Source organism: Mytilus galloprovincialis, chromosome 7 (genome assembly GCF_965363235.1).
Source record: "Mytilus galloprovincialis chromosome 7, xbMytGall1.hap1.1, whole genome shotgun sequence".
Classification (NCBI taxonomy): domain Eukaryota; kingdom Metazoa; phylum Mollusca; class Bivalvia; order Mytilida; family Mytilidae; genus Mytilus; species Mytilus galloprovincialis.
Window position 1 is genome coordinate 61,940,843 of NC_134844.1, and position 14,629 is coordinate 61,955,471.

The following is a 14,629-nucleotide window of genomic DNA, read 5'->3' on the forward strand; positions in this document are numbered from 1 at the left end:
TTATACCTAATGACTTCTTAATGTGCAGTATTTTATAGATTAAATTGTTTAAAAGTATATTTGATATTTATATATAGGAGATTTTTTTTTTTTTTTTAAATGTATATCAAGTTAATTGAAGTTGGATATTTTTGAGTCTTGCATTGACCTAACAGTGTACACATGGAAAATGATATTGTTTATTATCTTAATTCTAATCTGTTATATTATCTACAACATTCATGGCTGATGCTGAATTTACTCTGAGTAATGTTGTTTTATTAATAGCTAGACTTAATATGTTTGACCCTTGTAATGGCCAGGAAGTTGGTCAGATAACTGTAGTATACATCTGTTTGAAATATTCTGTTTTAACAAAGGTAATTACGATGCACATGTATACTACATACATATTTGATTATGAAATGATGTAATTGAAAACAAAAACATGGATAATGTAAACAATACATGTAGCTCTATATAAACTATGCTTTAATATTGATCATGAAGTTTTACCCTAATCCTTCTGTTACGTCCTAAAGTAGGTTTCCCTTCCCCAACTTTAGATTGCCTTAATCAAATGCTAAGAAACTTATACACAATGCTTTTTTTATATATATAAAGAATGAAAAGAATCAGATGTGTATTTAAAAAATACAAAATATAAGATGAAAATCTTACAATGAGGATATACTTTACACTAAGATGTCTTTAAAAGAAATTAGATAAGCCTATTGTTTATATACGTGTACAAAAATGTATGTATAAATATGCACAAGTGATATTTTGCTTACATATATTTCTTTTCTCTTTCAGGTTTACAAAAACTGTCCATGAAAGAACTGCTGGCAGACAACATACCATGAATTCCACATTCGTATTTGGATTAATCTCTAACTTTATACAAAACCATCCATTACCAAAACTATATCTGTGATGCTACGGACATGATGGGCCGGTGGGAATCATCAGGTTCTACAACTACTGAAATAACTTTATTACCAGATAAATCTCATAGATTATCTCCCTTTGGTTACCTTCTGAACCCTGAAATAAATAGCTAGATCATGGCCAAGAAAACAGATGACCGTACATTCAATGTTAGTGTTATTGGTTTGTCCGGGACCGAAAAAGACAAAGGACCCATCGGAGTTGGAAAGTCGTGTTTTTGCAACCGTTTCATTTGTCAAGTTGCCGATAAATATTCACATGACCACATCTCGGTCTTGAGTCAGAGTGATTTTGCTGGTCGTGTGATTAACAATGATCATTTCTTATACTGGGGAGAGGTTACGAAAACTGATGATGGTTCGAACTTCACATTCCATGTAATTGAGCAAACAGAATTTATTGATGATGTTTCATTCCAGCCGTTTAAAACTGGACGAACCGACCCATACCATAAAAGATGTATCATGACAAAGGTTCAGTCAGCCGAAAAGCTGATGTACATCTGCAAAGACCAGCTAGGTAATTAGTAAAGGAAATACATGTGTCTATCTCACTACATGTATATGTTAGAGGTTTACTGTTGTAAGGAAAAATACACAATTTTTGCAATAGGGCCTAACTTGCCGCATTTTGAAAGATAATATAGTATTGGCAAGGTGAACCACAAATTTAAAAACAAATTTGATGTTCGCTTGTAGGCAGACCTTGACAAAACCACAAAATATAAGGATGTAATGTCTAAGAAAATTCAATTTTTTCCTCAATTGACTGTAATCATTTTGTGAAAATTGGTGTGCACTAAAATTAATTAATCCACATATAAAGTACTTTTGAAAAAAATGGTGTGAAAAACGATGGTTTGATGTTATTGAGAAAGCAATTCAAGTTCATCAAAGAGATAGCTTATCATTACATATATTTGATGAGAACCCTTCTTAATTTTGCAATAAATGGTATCTCATATTTCTAATGTCATTTTACACTTGCAGTCTGGTATATCTTATATAAATGTGCCTTGTTATTAAATTTCAATCTGTACTAGTAAGACTGGCGTGCAATATAGGACAATTTTTGGGGGGGTAATTTGACTCGTTTAATTTACATTTTTTATTTCATTTTTAGTTTATTTATATATGATTATTTACCATAGTACATTGGTCACATGACAATTTACATTTAACCAGTAGTGTAATAATAATGTTGTATGATATTATATAATTATAGCTTAATAAATTATGTATAAAAAAACTATCTGATTAGAAAAAATAACATGTCGTTAATTTACTAAATTAATTTGTAGTTAATATGGTTAATGGAATAGAAAAAAAATATGTTTAGCACGTCTAAGTTGAACAGTCATGACAGTGAATTGATAACAAATTTTACCTGAAAATTTATGTTGTTATTTCAAGAGCATAAATTTCTTGCAATTTTACAATTAAATTGGGTCATGTACATGTAGGTGTCAGGTATAAATACTATGACAATGACAATGAAACTGCATTCCGAACAAAAAAAAACCAAACAGGAATGGACAAATTGTTGAATAATAAGTATTATTAACCTTCATGTCCTTGACCAGCATTGAATTTTTGTGATAAAATATTGATTTATTTATTTGTTTTGCAATAGTTTTGACTCCTTTATTTGATATTGTTTCTACAGTTTTAAGTTTTACACCCATTATGATTTTATGAGAAAAAAATCTCTAAAAGTAATGAACAATTTGATATATTTTGAAATTATTATTTGTTTGAAAAAAATGCAGCAAAGTAAATTGAACTTTATGTCAACATGGTCAAGTGATCATAAGTGTATTTGAATTTTTTGATTTTAAACAAAATACAAAACGATCACTGAGAATAATGAACAATTTATAATAAATAACACTTATTATTTATTTAAAAAAAAAATGCAGCAATATAAATTGACCTTTATAATGAATGTCAAATGAGTGTAATTTGAATTTTTTGATTTTTTAACAAAACACAATATTTTTTCTTTTTTTCTTTGTTAGGTATGGAAACAGACAGCTCATACGAACAGAAGATAATGCCTGATGGGAAACTGAATGTTGATGGCTTTATATGCTGTTTTGACGTGAGCCAATCACAGCAACGAACTCTTGAACATCAAGTTGAATTTGTGATTCATCTCTTGAATGGCGTATTAAAAAATAAGAAACCTGTAGTGTTAGTGACAACAAAAACTGACGAAGTAAATGAAAGATACTTAAAGGAAGCAGAAAAAATTGTGGCGCGTAAGGAGTATAAAAATAATATTCCCTTGATTGGCACTTCTGCTCATGAAAATGTGAACATTGAACTAGCATTTATGACTCTAGCACATTTAATAGACAAAACTAAAACACGGCCAAAAATAATTCCATTCAGCGAAGCTGTGAAACAGCGCAAAGAAATTCTGGATGTGGCCACCGAAGCATACAAGAGTTTGTTAAAGTTGCAAGTGTTAGATTCAAAAGCGGTTTGGTCTCCAACAAAACGGAGACTAGAAAAAGACTCTGACTTTGGGCATTATGTTGATCTTTTTGGGACTGATTCAGCAAAGCGTTTATTCAGAAGACACATTGCCTATTTACGTGAGGAGCAAATTAAGAAGCGAGAACAGTTCTTTCTCAAGAAATTGCCAGAGACAATAAACCACTTCCTTCCCGATCTCATTTCCATAAATGACAAGTAAGTTAATAAAGACCTGGTGTGTTTTAAGTTACCATGGTTACAATAGTTGAAACTTGTTGAATATAATAGATTTCTACTGCATGGTCGACCATTATTAAAAATGAAATTTCAGTTCTGTTTATTATCACAGAATTAATGATATCAGATTTAAAAGTGGTTCCTTGCTTTTATTCATCTGTTTACTGACGTGTAATGGTATACCTTTGTGTATCGGTCTGTCATCAGTATGTAGTAAAATACATGTACATGTAACTCAAAAAATGCTTGAGCCAATTTTCATGAAACTTCGATGAATTGTTTATATCTAATATTGAAGTAAGCTCCCTTTGGATTTATATAAATTTCTGATTTGACATTGAGTAGTAAGAGTATTCTTTGAAAAAGCGTCGGGCGTATCATGCACTCGTAGTGCAGCTCTTTATTTTAGTTTTACTGTAGGTTTGAAAAAAGATGTCGCATACATACATGTATCATCATCATCATGATCATGCATACATTGAGCAGATAACAGGAATAACCAGAGCAACATATGCATTCAGTCTTAGAATTCACCTCAGTTTATATAACAAACATACATGAGAAAAGATTAGCAGGAATAGTAACCCACGCTACTAATTTTGGGTGCATGGCCCTCACAATTTTAACTAGAAAAGTTCATAGTTCTTAATTAATCTTTCAGTACTAAGACATTGACAGGTTAAACACCTCGGTGCAAAATCTCAAGAAAGCTGTGAATAGTTTTAACTTGAACTGTCTATGAAACGGAAAATTCTCAAAACAACAAAATAAAAATGGGTTATTAATATACATGTATATGACAAAGACATCAAGTCAGTAATAAATAACTATGATAGATTTATATTAAATCATCACATGTTTTATTGAAAAAAACCAAACATTGATTTGTTATTGAAAGTTGAGCCCTGATTTATTTCATTTTCAATGATTGTTATTTTACATCTTATTTTTTCTTTTAGACCCTGGTCTGGCTGTCAACGGTACATTGCTGACCATCCTGACTATGACACATACTTTGTAGAGGTGGCTCCTGGCGATGAAAGCTGGAAGTCAAAACAAGATTTTGTAGAAAATTACTCAGAGACAAGAATTCCTTTTGACCTGCTCAACTCCTCTGATGCCGAAAAATGTTTCCGAAATCATCTTGATAATCTTCAAGCTGAATACAGAAAATCACAGTGAGTTGCGTCATACAGACATGTGTATAAACCCAAATAAAAATATAAGTGTGGTTCCAGTTACCGCACCTTCCCTACGTTTTAGTTTTAATAATAGCCTGTACCCTAAAGATTCACTTGTCATTTTTCAATTAGCGCTTTTAAAGTCAGAATGAAGTCAAAGGTCTTTAATTAACATTTATCTATTTATGGTTTAAAGTTTGACAGAGCTGTGTCTACAATTAACAATGTATTTCAAACTTTAAAGGATTACATAATATTAAGAAATTATAAAAATTGCTTATTTTACACAACAAATTTATTTTCGTAGTTCTTGTGTTATCACTGGTTATTTCCCTTTATAAATGAAAAATTGCCAATGTTGTTGTTTTACACACTCATGCGAAAATAAATCTCATTAAGTTTCTAAGAAAACTAAAAGTCAACAGGGTTGAATTAGAACTTTGACTCTTGCATATTTTGTATGTGTCCCATTCACCTTTATTTATTCATCAGTGTTTACCTAATAGATATTTGATTTACAACCATTTACAGCTGATTTCCTAATGCTTGCAAAGTTAAACTTTGGTTGGCTTGCTTGCTTTGTTTGTATACTTGTTTATACAAGCTTTGTAAATAAGATTGACATCTTTAAACAATTTATATAGGCATTGCTCAACCTGTATATTTCATATTTGAATTTAATTGGGTGTTATCCTAATGATTGTACAATATACAAACAAAGCAAGCAAGCTAACCAAAGTTTTGTTCTACATGCATTAGGAAATTAGCTGTAAATGATTTTGGTATATTAATGAACCTTTTTTTAAGTTAATATTTTCTTCCTCACATTATAGATTAAAAAAGAAATTCAAAATAGCACTAGAGGAAAACCAACATGTGATACCAGGAAAAGGCTTAGAAGAAACCTACATATTTTTCGTAGGGAAAGAATGTTACAATGACCTTCTAAGTCAGGAACGAGAACAAGTCTACGAACAACATCAAGGGGAACTTAGACAAAAAGCCAAGTTAGAATTTCAGGAATTATTATGGGAGAAGTTAGAACTTTTTATCCGTATGATCGGTACCAGTGATACATATACACAAGAGGATATCAAATCTATCACAAAGGATATAGAAGATGACTTAAGGTAACTCGATTATCATTGGACAAAAAAAATAATAGGTGTGATTACTAACGGTCACTCAACTGAACTAAGTTTTACACAATATTTGTTGACAAGTTTCAGCATCAAGTTACAGTTGAATAAAAAGAACATTGTTGCAAGAATAAAACAAGTGAAAATATAATTTAACCAATATCGATGAAAGAAGGTAAAGTCATCAAAAATTAAGGCTTGTTGCATACAATAGATAAAAAAAATGGGATAATCACCTTTAGATGAAAATTTAAATTTCATTTACATTTCCTTTATGCAAAAACAGATGACATCCACACACATGCACACAGTTGAGATTTTGAAGTGCCTTCCTAAGGTTCAATGTATGTTTTTTAGGGAACTGCACTAAGAAAGCTCAGTGGTTCTCAAAATAATTAGGTTACCCAAAACTATACACTTTGTATACAGCTAAAATATGTAAATGCAGAAAAGCACGTCAGACATGCTAAATATAAAGTGTTTTTTTTCTTCATTTTTTTAGCGCTGAATGTATACAGCTGTATCATCTGTCCAGCAGTCCATGTTTCTTCTGTTAGAAGAAAAACAAAAAAAACTTGTTTATTGTCAGAGTTCTGACTCCCAGTAGTCCATGTTTCATCACGTCAAGAACATAAATTTCTTGATATCTGTTCAGGGTTACATTTCTTTAACTGACAACAAATCTCTTATTTACAGATACAGAAAGTTGGACAAAATGGAAGGAGAAAGAAATATTATGCTTTTGAATCATTTAGGATTTATGGAATGTCCATCAAAAGATAGATGTCACTTCCGTGAGAAATGTGCTGAAAATAAAGTTCAATTTTTATTGGCTTCAAGGCCTGTAAGGTAGGTATAAAAATTAAAATCACAAAAATGCTGGACACTGAGGCCAAATAAAAAAATATATGTGTGGTTCCAGTTACTTACTTTTAAAAAACAGGGTCGGTAGGTCGGCAAATTTTATTTATTTTTTTTGTAAATTTTATTTTGGATTGTCAAAATCCAGAAAAAAATGTTTTTTCCAAAATTGTTAACGGTATTATACACATTAATAGCCGAAGTCTGCTGTTTTAAAAGTGTTTGGCTGCAAAATAAAGAAAGTCATTCACCTTTTTAGTTAATTTTGACAACAAATTGTTATGAATTCTTGCATTTTATCAATAACAGATACTTCTGATGGAAATTCAGATGACAGAAATCTATGAATTTTATTATATTAATTTACAATCTTCAAAATTTGATCGTTTGAAAATTAATTTTCCGAAAGGAAAAAAAAGTTCTAGGGTCATGGGGTTTAAACTAGGGTAGGTCGGGTTACTGGAACCACACATATATTTTTATTTGGCCTGAGGAAAATTCATAATGGAAAGTTCCTAATCAAATGGAAAAGGTAGTACACATCAAACAAATGAATAACAACTGTCATATTCTTGACTTGGTACATGCATTTTCTTATGTAGAAAATGGTGGATTGAATCTGGTTATATAGCTAACTAAACCTCTCTCTTGTATGACAGTTGCATAAAATTCTATTATATAAGAAAGTTGTAATAACAGATCGAAAAAAGAATATATATATATAACTAAACTTATTGAAATGTATTGACGGAAACACAACAATATTTTAATACAACTTGTGGTCAAATAAAAACTTCACAGAGGTGATATCTTATCTTTTGTCCCCTGTGCACGCTTTTTTTCGGGGACATAGAAATAATGTCAGTTTATTTGTCAGGTCTTGTTTTATTAGTTATTACCTTAAATAGATGAAATATGTGCAAGGCAGAGGACATTGGACATGTTGGAACTCTTTTCTTTTATTATTTTTATTTACAATAGTTTTACCCTTGTCTGAAATTCTGTAATTCCGATAATCCGAAATCCGTAATTCCGTCATTCTGTCATTTCGAAACAAACCATTATACAGAGTTTTTTTCTAAACGCCTTTAGATATTGGGCTGATTTTTGGTATGTAAGTTAACCATGATGAGTTACAGATCAAGTTTAAGTTTCATTCTGCTCCACTAATTTTTGCCGAAATTACAGACTTTGGACTTTGATAAATTATTGAAAATCATAGTTATACGGAGCTGATTTTTGATATGTGAGACTACCATCATGTTTGTGTCCACATGTGTTATTGAAATTGCAGATTTTTCAACTTTTTGGGACGGGGCCATTCGTGTCGCTTTGACACATCCAGTTAATCCAATGCAATGCACATTGAATATTATTTCTGTATTTTGTAGGCCAGAGCCACAGACAATAACCGAACCAACCGAGTGTTCTCCCCTTAACCTAGTCTTGTTAGGTAAAGATGGCCTAGCCACATCAATAATGAAAGAAATCCGGGTAAGTATACAAAAATGTTTTAATATTAGGTATAAAAGAGAACAATATGAAATAATGATATTGAATATGTTATGATTGGTATGTGTCACAGATACCCAATTTCTCCCCCCCCCCCCAAAAAAAAAAACAAAAAACAAAAAAAACAAACCCTAAACAAAAAGTAAGAGGAAAACAATATAGATAAAATAGGTGCCATTAATGTAATAGAAAATGAAAAAAAAAAATCTACTTAAATACACAAACACCAGGATATAAGACAATTTTTTAATTTTTTTTAGATATTACATCAAGATTATTATATAAAATGAACTCCCACATAAATTTAACAATATCAAAACACAAGATTGTAAATAAGATATGAATTTCGAAGCACTTCATCATTTGTTTCCTTATTTATTTGGTTGTTACAAGCTTCACATTCCGGACATAGCTAAATGACCGGGGAAGGAAACGATCACTTAATGTCCCATTCATATCAATATCTTATGATAAGTAGTGACTAATTCTAGAAGTGTGGTAGTCGTTTCTTCATATATTTGTTCTCGGTGCATATTGATTTAAATTCTTGTTAGTCACATGACACATGCAGTCGCTATATTAACGCTATAAGAACTTTGAATTTAACAATTGAAGGGTTCTTAGGTGGCCTACTTGTACTAGATGCATACTGATTAAAAATTTTGTTTGTCACATGTATGGACATTGTCACACACACTCGCTACACATTGAAGAACTTTTTGAATTTCACAAGTGAAGAGTTCTTAGGTGGCCTACTTGTACTAAATTTTTGTGTGCCATGTGTAAGGTTATGATTGCCTTAGTGGTTACTTAATATATTTGTACTTGGTGTATAATGATTTGAATTCTTGCTTGCCACGTGTTAGGAGATTTAAATATATTTCTGTGATATGATGATATTTCTCTACACATTAAAAAGTAAAATAGCAAAAATACAGAACTCCAATGAGAATTCTAAACGAAAAGTCACTAATCAAATGACAAAATCAAAAGTTCAAACACACACCAAATGAATGGATAACAACTGTCATATTCCTGATTTTGTACAGTTATTTCCTAACATGTATGTACAAAATGGTGGATTAGACCAGGTTTTATTGTTAGCTTAACCTCTCATTTGTATGACAGTGAACAAGCTCTTTTTCAATAAGCTAAGATTAAAATTAAGAATGGAAATGTGGAATATTTCAAAGAGTCAACAACCTGACCAAAGAGCAGACAACAGCCGAAGGCCACCAATGGATCTTCAAAGTAGCTAGAAAATCCAACCACCGGAGATGATCATCAGCTGGCTCCTAAATAAAATTGTGTACTAGTTCAGTGAAAATGGAAGTCAAACTTAACTCCAAAACATTTAAATGAACTAAATTAAAAAATCTAAAAATCTTACAGAAGCCAAGGGCTACTGAATTTGGCCAGGCTCAAAAATGCAGAGGGGTTGAACATGTTTTGTGAGATCTCAACTCGAAAACATATAAATGTCCTTAAATGAAAAAAACCTTGATATTGCATGACCAGTTATAGTGCAGAACAGTTCAGCATGTTATGTATTAATTTAATTGTAAGAAAATAGTAATGTAGTAAGATTAATCGTTTACTATTTATTCAGTCATTTAATGTAATTGTAATAAAATATATGTGTCATGTTTGGTTTTTCCCTTCAGCTTGTATACAGTAATGATGAATTCCAGTGCTTTGGGAAGTTATACAGTTTAGATTATAGAACCATAGAAGACGACATTAACGTAGAATTTAATACTCTTGCCATGTTTAAACCTCATGGTAAGATATTATTTTCAATAATTAATTTTATTCAATTAAATTTTTGCCCTGCATCATTAGTCATAATTGAACTTTGAATGTTTTTCGGGGGTCACATGTTTAAGTATTGCTGTTGCAAGACATATCTCCTCAGGGTTTTTAGTGTATTTTCTTAAAAAGCAACTGTGAGAAATATTCTCTGAGAAGAAATTTAGTAGTGATTTCAACATTGTTCCAACCATCCTTAACACATATTCAGCAATTGACCAATTTAACATAAAAATGTCTCTTGAATTTTTAATTGTTTGTCTCTTTTTTTAAAAAAAAATTAAGAATTTAAAAAATAAATGGACCCTGCTGTCAGTGTCATGTAAAATGTCCAGGAAAGGTCAATTATCTTTATATTTAGATAGGTTTTATAGTCTCCCTCTGTCAAAATATTAAAGGGTTTATCTGAGCAAAAAAGGAATTGGTCTATATTGTCAACTGAAAATTTGAAAACTTTCTGTCTGACAGAAACATTTTTCTTTGAACATTTTATCAGTCATACAGATTTTGTGATACACTGTAAAAAAATACAAAACTCCTAGGAAAATTCAAACCGGAAAGTCTCTTATCAAATGGCAAAATCAAAAGAATGGATGTCATATTCCTGACTTGGTACAGGCTTTTTCTTGTGTAGAAAATGATGGATCAAACCTGGTTTCATAGCTAGCTAAACTTCTACCTTGTAAGTTGTATGATAGTCACGTCAAATTCCTGTTAATATCTTACAATACAAAGATGTTACCTTTTTCATTATTTTATTTCAGTATGTATTTGTGTGTATAATTCACGAGAGTCCTTCGATTATTTAAAAACCAGTCTGGTAACAACAGACGATAATAATTTCACGTTACAAGATTTACCAATAGCTATTGTCCAAGCTTACAATAAGAATTTATCTGAGAAGGAACAGGTCATTCTCCATGAAAGAGGTCAAAAGATTGCCCAACAGTAAGTAACGATATAGATAAGAGTTTTGAAGACAGATAATAACTTTGGCCATTGGAAATTAAATTAGAAAAAAAAGTAAACCATTTAATTCCTAGGTGTTTGGTATTTAAGACTATGGACTATTATTCATTAGGTACAATCTTTCCATGATTTTATGGGTATAGTTGAATCACAAATATAATTTTTTATTTGATTCTGATTACATAAAGGCTTCATTGCAGAATTTGTAAAGCACAGGAAACTAATTTTTCAGAAGAAAAAAAATTACTTCAATCATGAAAATGAAATGAGTACCAATGAAAAAACAACAGAAACATAAAAAGATACTCACAGAAAAGAAGTTAACAGTGTGAAGAAAAGTGAATAAATGGTTACGACCACAAACAAATTTTTGCGGTCGTATATTGGTATGACGTTGGCATCGTCATTGTAGTCGTCTGAAGACACATTGGTTTTCGCACTATAACTTTAGTTTAAGTAAATAGAAATCTACGAATTTAAACACAAGGTTTATGACCACAAAAGGAAGGTTGGGATTGATTTTGGGAGTTTTGGTTCCAACAGTTTAGAAATTAGGGGCCAAAAAAAGGGCCCAAATAAGCATTTTTCTTGGTTTTCGCACAATAACTTTAGTACAAGTAAATAGAAATCTATGAAATTTAATCACAAGGTTTAAGAACACGAAAAGAAGGTTGGGATTGATTTTGGGAGTTTTGGTCCCATCAGTTTAGGAATTAAGGCCCAAAAAAAGGTCCCAAATAAGCATTTTTCTTGGTTTTTGCACAATAACTTTAGTATAAGTAAATAGAAATCTATGAAATTTTAACACAAGGTTGATGACTACAAATGGAAGGTTGGGATTGAATTTGGGAGTTTTGGTCCTGACAGTTTAGGAATTAGGGGCCAAACGGGTCCAAAATTAAACTTTGTTTGATTTCATCAAAAAATGGATTATTGGGGTTGTTTGATATGCCAAATCTAGCCGTGTATTTAGATTCTCAATTTTTTATGAAATCAAATAATGTTCAATTTTAGACCCTTTAGACCTCAATGTGGACCAATTTAATAACCGTGCCCAAATATTAAAAATCTAAATACATGGTAAGATTCAGCATTGCCCCATTTGTTCAGGGTTCGAACTCTGCGGTTGTATAAAGCTGCGCCCTGCAGATCATCTGATTGTGTAATGATTTAGCACATCATATGTCTTCTTTTACACATAAACATTTAAGGGTTAATGGATATGAATAAGAAAAGATATGGATGTAGTTTACATTTGATTATTACTGTGATAAATAATACCACTAATTTACAAATTTAGTAGTATATTAACTGTTTCTATTACAGGTAAGAATATGTATTTATAGACATTCCTTTCAAATATAAAGAATATAAAGTTCAAGATTTATTCTGTTTCTATTATAGGTTAGAGTGTGTATTTATAGACATTCCTTTTGAATATGAAGTTCAAGATTTATTCTGTCGACAACAAATAACCAGAGCTTTAGAATCGTTAGGAATAGAATTTAATAATGATGGACGACCTCTATCTGAAATTATGGAGCCTGACCTAAGGTATGTGACATATTGCCCTTCAAATAATTGAAGGTGAAACAATAACAAATAACATTTCATATATTTTTATGCCCCACTTAAGGACATTATGTTTTTCAGTCTGTGTGTCTGTTCTTTTATCCATTCCATTCTTTGTTTGTCTGTCTTGACCATATGTCCCACTTCAGGTTAAAGTTTTTGGTCAAGGTGGTTTTTGATGAAGTTGAAGTCTATAGTAAACATGTTCCCTATGATATGATCTTTTTAATTTTAATGGTCCACTGAACATAGTAAATGATAATGTGTATGGGGCATCTGTGTACTAGGGACACATTCTTGTTCATTTAAATATGCTATTTTGATCCAATGACAACAAGGATAAGGCACTCTACTGTCATAATTTTATTTCCGTATAAAATATAACAGCTATGACTGCACATGCTATCTGAGGCAATATTTAGTAGATGATGCAATGAAAACCTAACAAAAAGCTTGATATAATTTTTAATTGTGTGGTTGTAGCATAAAAGTATAATAAGAATTTGGCTTAATACAAAATGTGCTTCTGGCAATGCTTTTACAACCCCAAAAATTTATAAAAGGAATCATTCAATTCAGATCGCAAAAATAAGAAAAAGTTCACAGATAATTTTAGAATATAATTTGGAACAACCGTGATAATAAAAAAAAGGGCAGTTTTAAAATATACTCATCTGCAATTGTAAAACATTTTCTTCCACAAATATTTCTATTGCTGTAAATAAAACCATGCTCTTCAATATGTATTTGCATGTTTACCATGTTAAAGTAAATCTCTGTTTTAATACAGATCTATGAGTATGCAAAAAATTACAATTTATTTTCTAGTGAAAAGCAAGTACTTTCTCTTAATGATTTGAGCTCCATATTATGCAAAATAAACAATATAACATAATTATTTCATCCCTAATTGCAAAATATTTTATTTCAATTCTAGCTATTCGATATTTGTTAATATTTCTTTCATTCAAATGAAAACATATGATCATATTTATTGTTCTGCTTTCAGAGTTGGTATGTGTCTGATGTGTGGTGATGCCTTTTCTGCTGAGATTCCCCTGGGGCCACTGTTAAACAGTAACCCAACCCAGGTCAGATCTGACACCAATCCTTCCGTCACCATTGAGGCTAATTTAGAAAGTATGCCAGACCTTACCAAACAAAAAATTGAAGTATGCTGTGGTTCATATCATAACTTTGTTGCAAAGATTCAGAAAGAAGAGGAAGAAGACGTGTATCATGGTTTTGTTCTTGTGTTCTCGCCAAAAAGAAAAGCATCGTTTTGTACCATGAAGTGAGTACAATAATATACTTCTATAAAAAAGGGAGGAAAGAACAAAAAGGTCAATAAAAAAACAACCAATATCATTGCTAAAAGAAAAAAGTTCATAAAAATTAAGATATTGAGCAATATTATCTCAGGCCAAATAAAATAGTATGTGTGGTTCCAGTTACATCTAAAAACAAAATTAAAGTAGATACGTAGGGATTTTTTTTTTACATTGAGTCTATGGGAGCAACATTATGACTTTAACAGTGCTTCATGGAAAATGACAAAAAAATCTTAAGGGTAGGCTATTTTTACGACTAAAAAGTAGGGTAGGTAGGGTAACTGGAACCACACATATATTTTTATTTGGCCTCATAAAAAACATGAGTGAACCAAGTTCTTTGAAAGTATCAGCAGTTATGCTTCGCTAGTGAAACAGTTTCTGATTTTGAAGGGAAACACTATGGAAATAAATAGCCTTTCTGTCAATCTTGTAACACTAGCCTTTGTTACAAATCATGCATTTTTGGAACCTGTAATTTAATAGGAAAATATATACTGATATACATGTATTCATCCTCCTACAGGGATGAAAACAGTCAAATCCACCTGCAACATTGTTGGATTTGGCTGGCAACTCACTCTATTATCTGACATCCCATTTGAAGA

General features: G+C 31.1%; 1 protein-coding gene across 12 annotated transcripts in view; it reads left to right on the top strand.

Moving 5' to 3' along the window:
• Positions 1–14,629, top strand: part of LOC143083432 (rho GTPase-activating protein 190-like) — a 72,553-nt gene that overhangs the window by 11,666 nt on the left and 46,258 nt on the right. For all 12 annotated transcript variants that reach the window (XM_076259681.1, XM_076259683.1, XM_076259684.1 and 9 more), the window contains exons 2-11: positions 796–1,449; positions 2,948–3,626; positions 4,607–4,825; positions 5,662–5,958; positions 6,664–6,816; positions 8,220–8,322; positions 10,005–10,122; positions 10,914–11,097; positions 12,523–12,672; positions 13,700–13,984. In XM_076259681.1, the coding sequence (XP_076115796.1) occupies positions 1,047–1,449; positions 2,948–3,626; positions 4,607–4,825; positions 5,662–5,958; positions 6,664–6,816; positions 8,220–8,322; positions 10,005–10,122; positions 10,914–11,097; positions 12,523–12,672; positions 13,700–13,984 (2,591 nt within the window). In that variant the 5' untranslated portion in view covers positions 796–1,046. The remainder of the gene's footprint in view (positions 1–795; positions 1,450–2,947; positions 3,627–4,606; positions 4,826–5,661; positions 5,959–6,663; positions 6,817–8,219; positions 8,323–10,004; positions 10,123–10,913; positions 11,098–12,522; positions 12,673–13,699; positions 13,985–14,629) is intronic.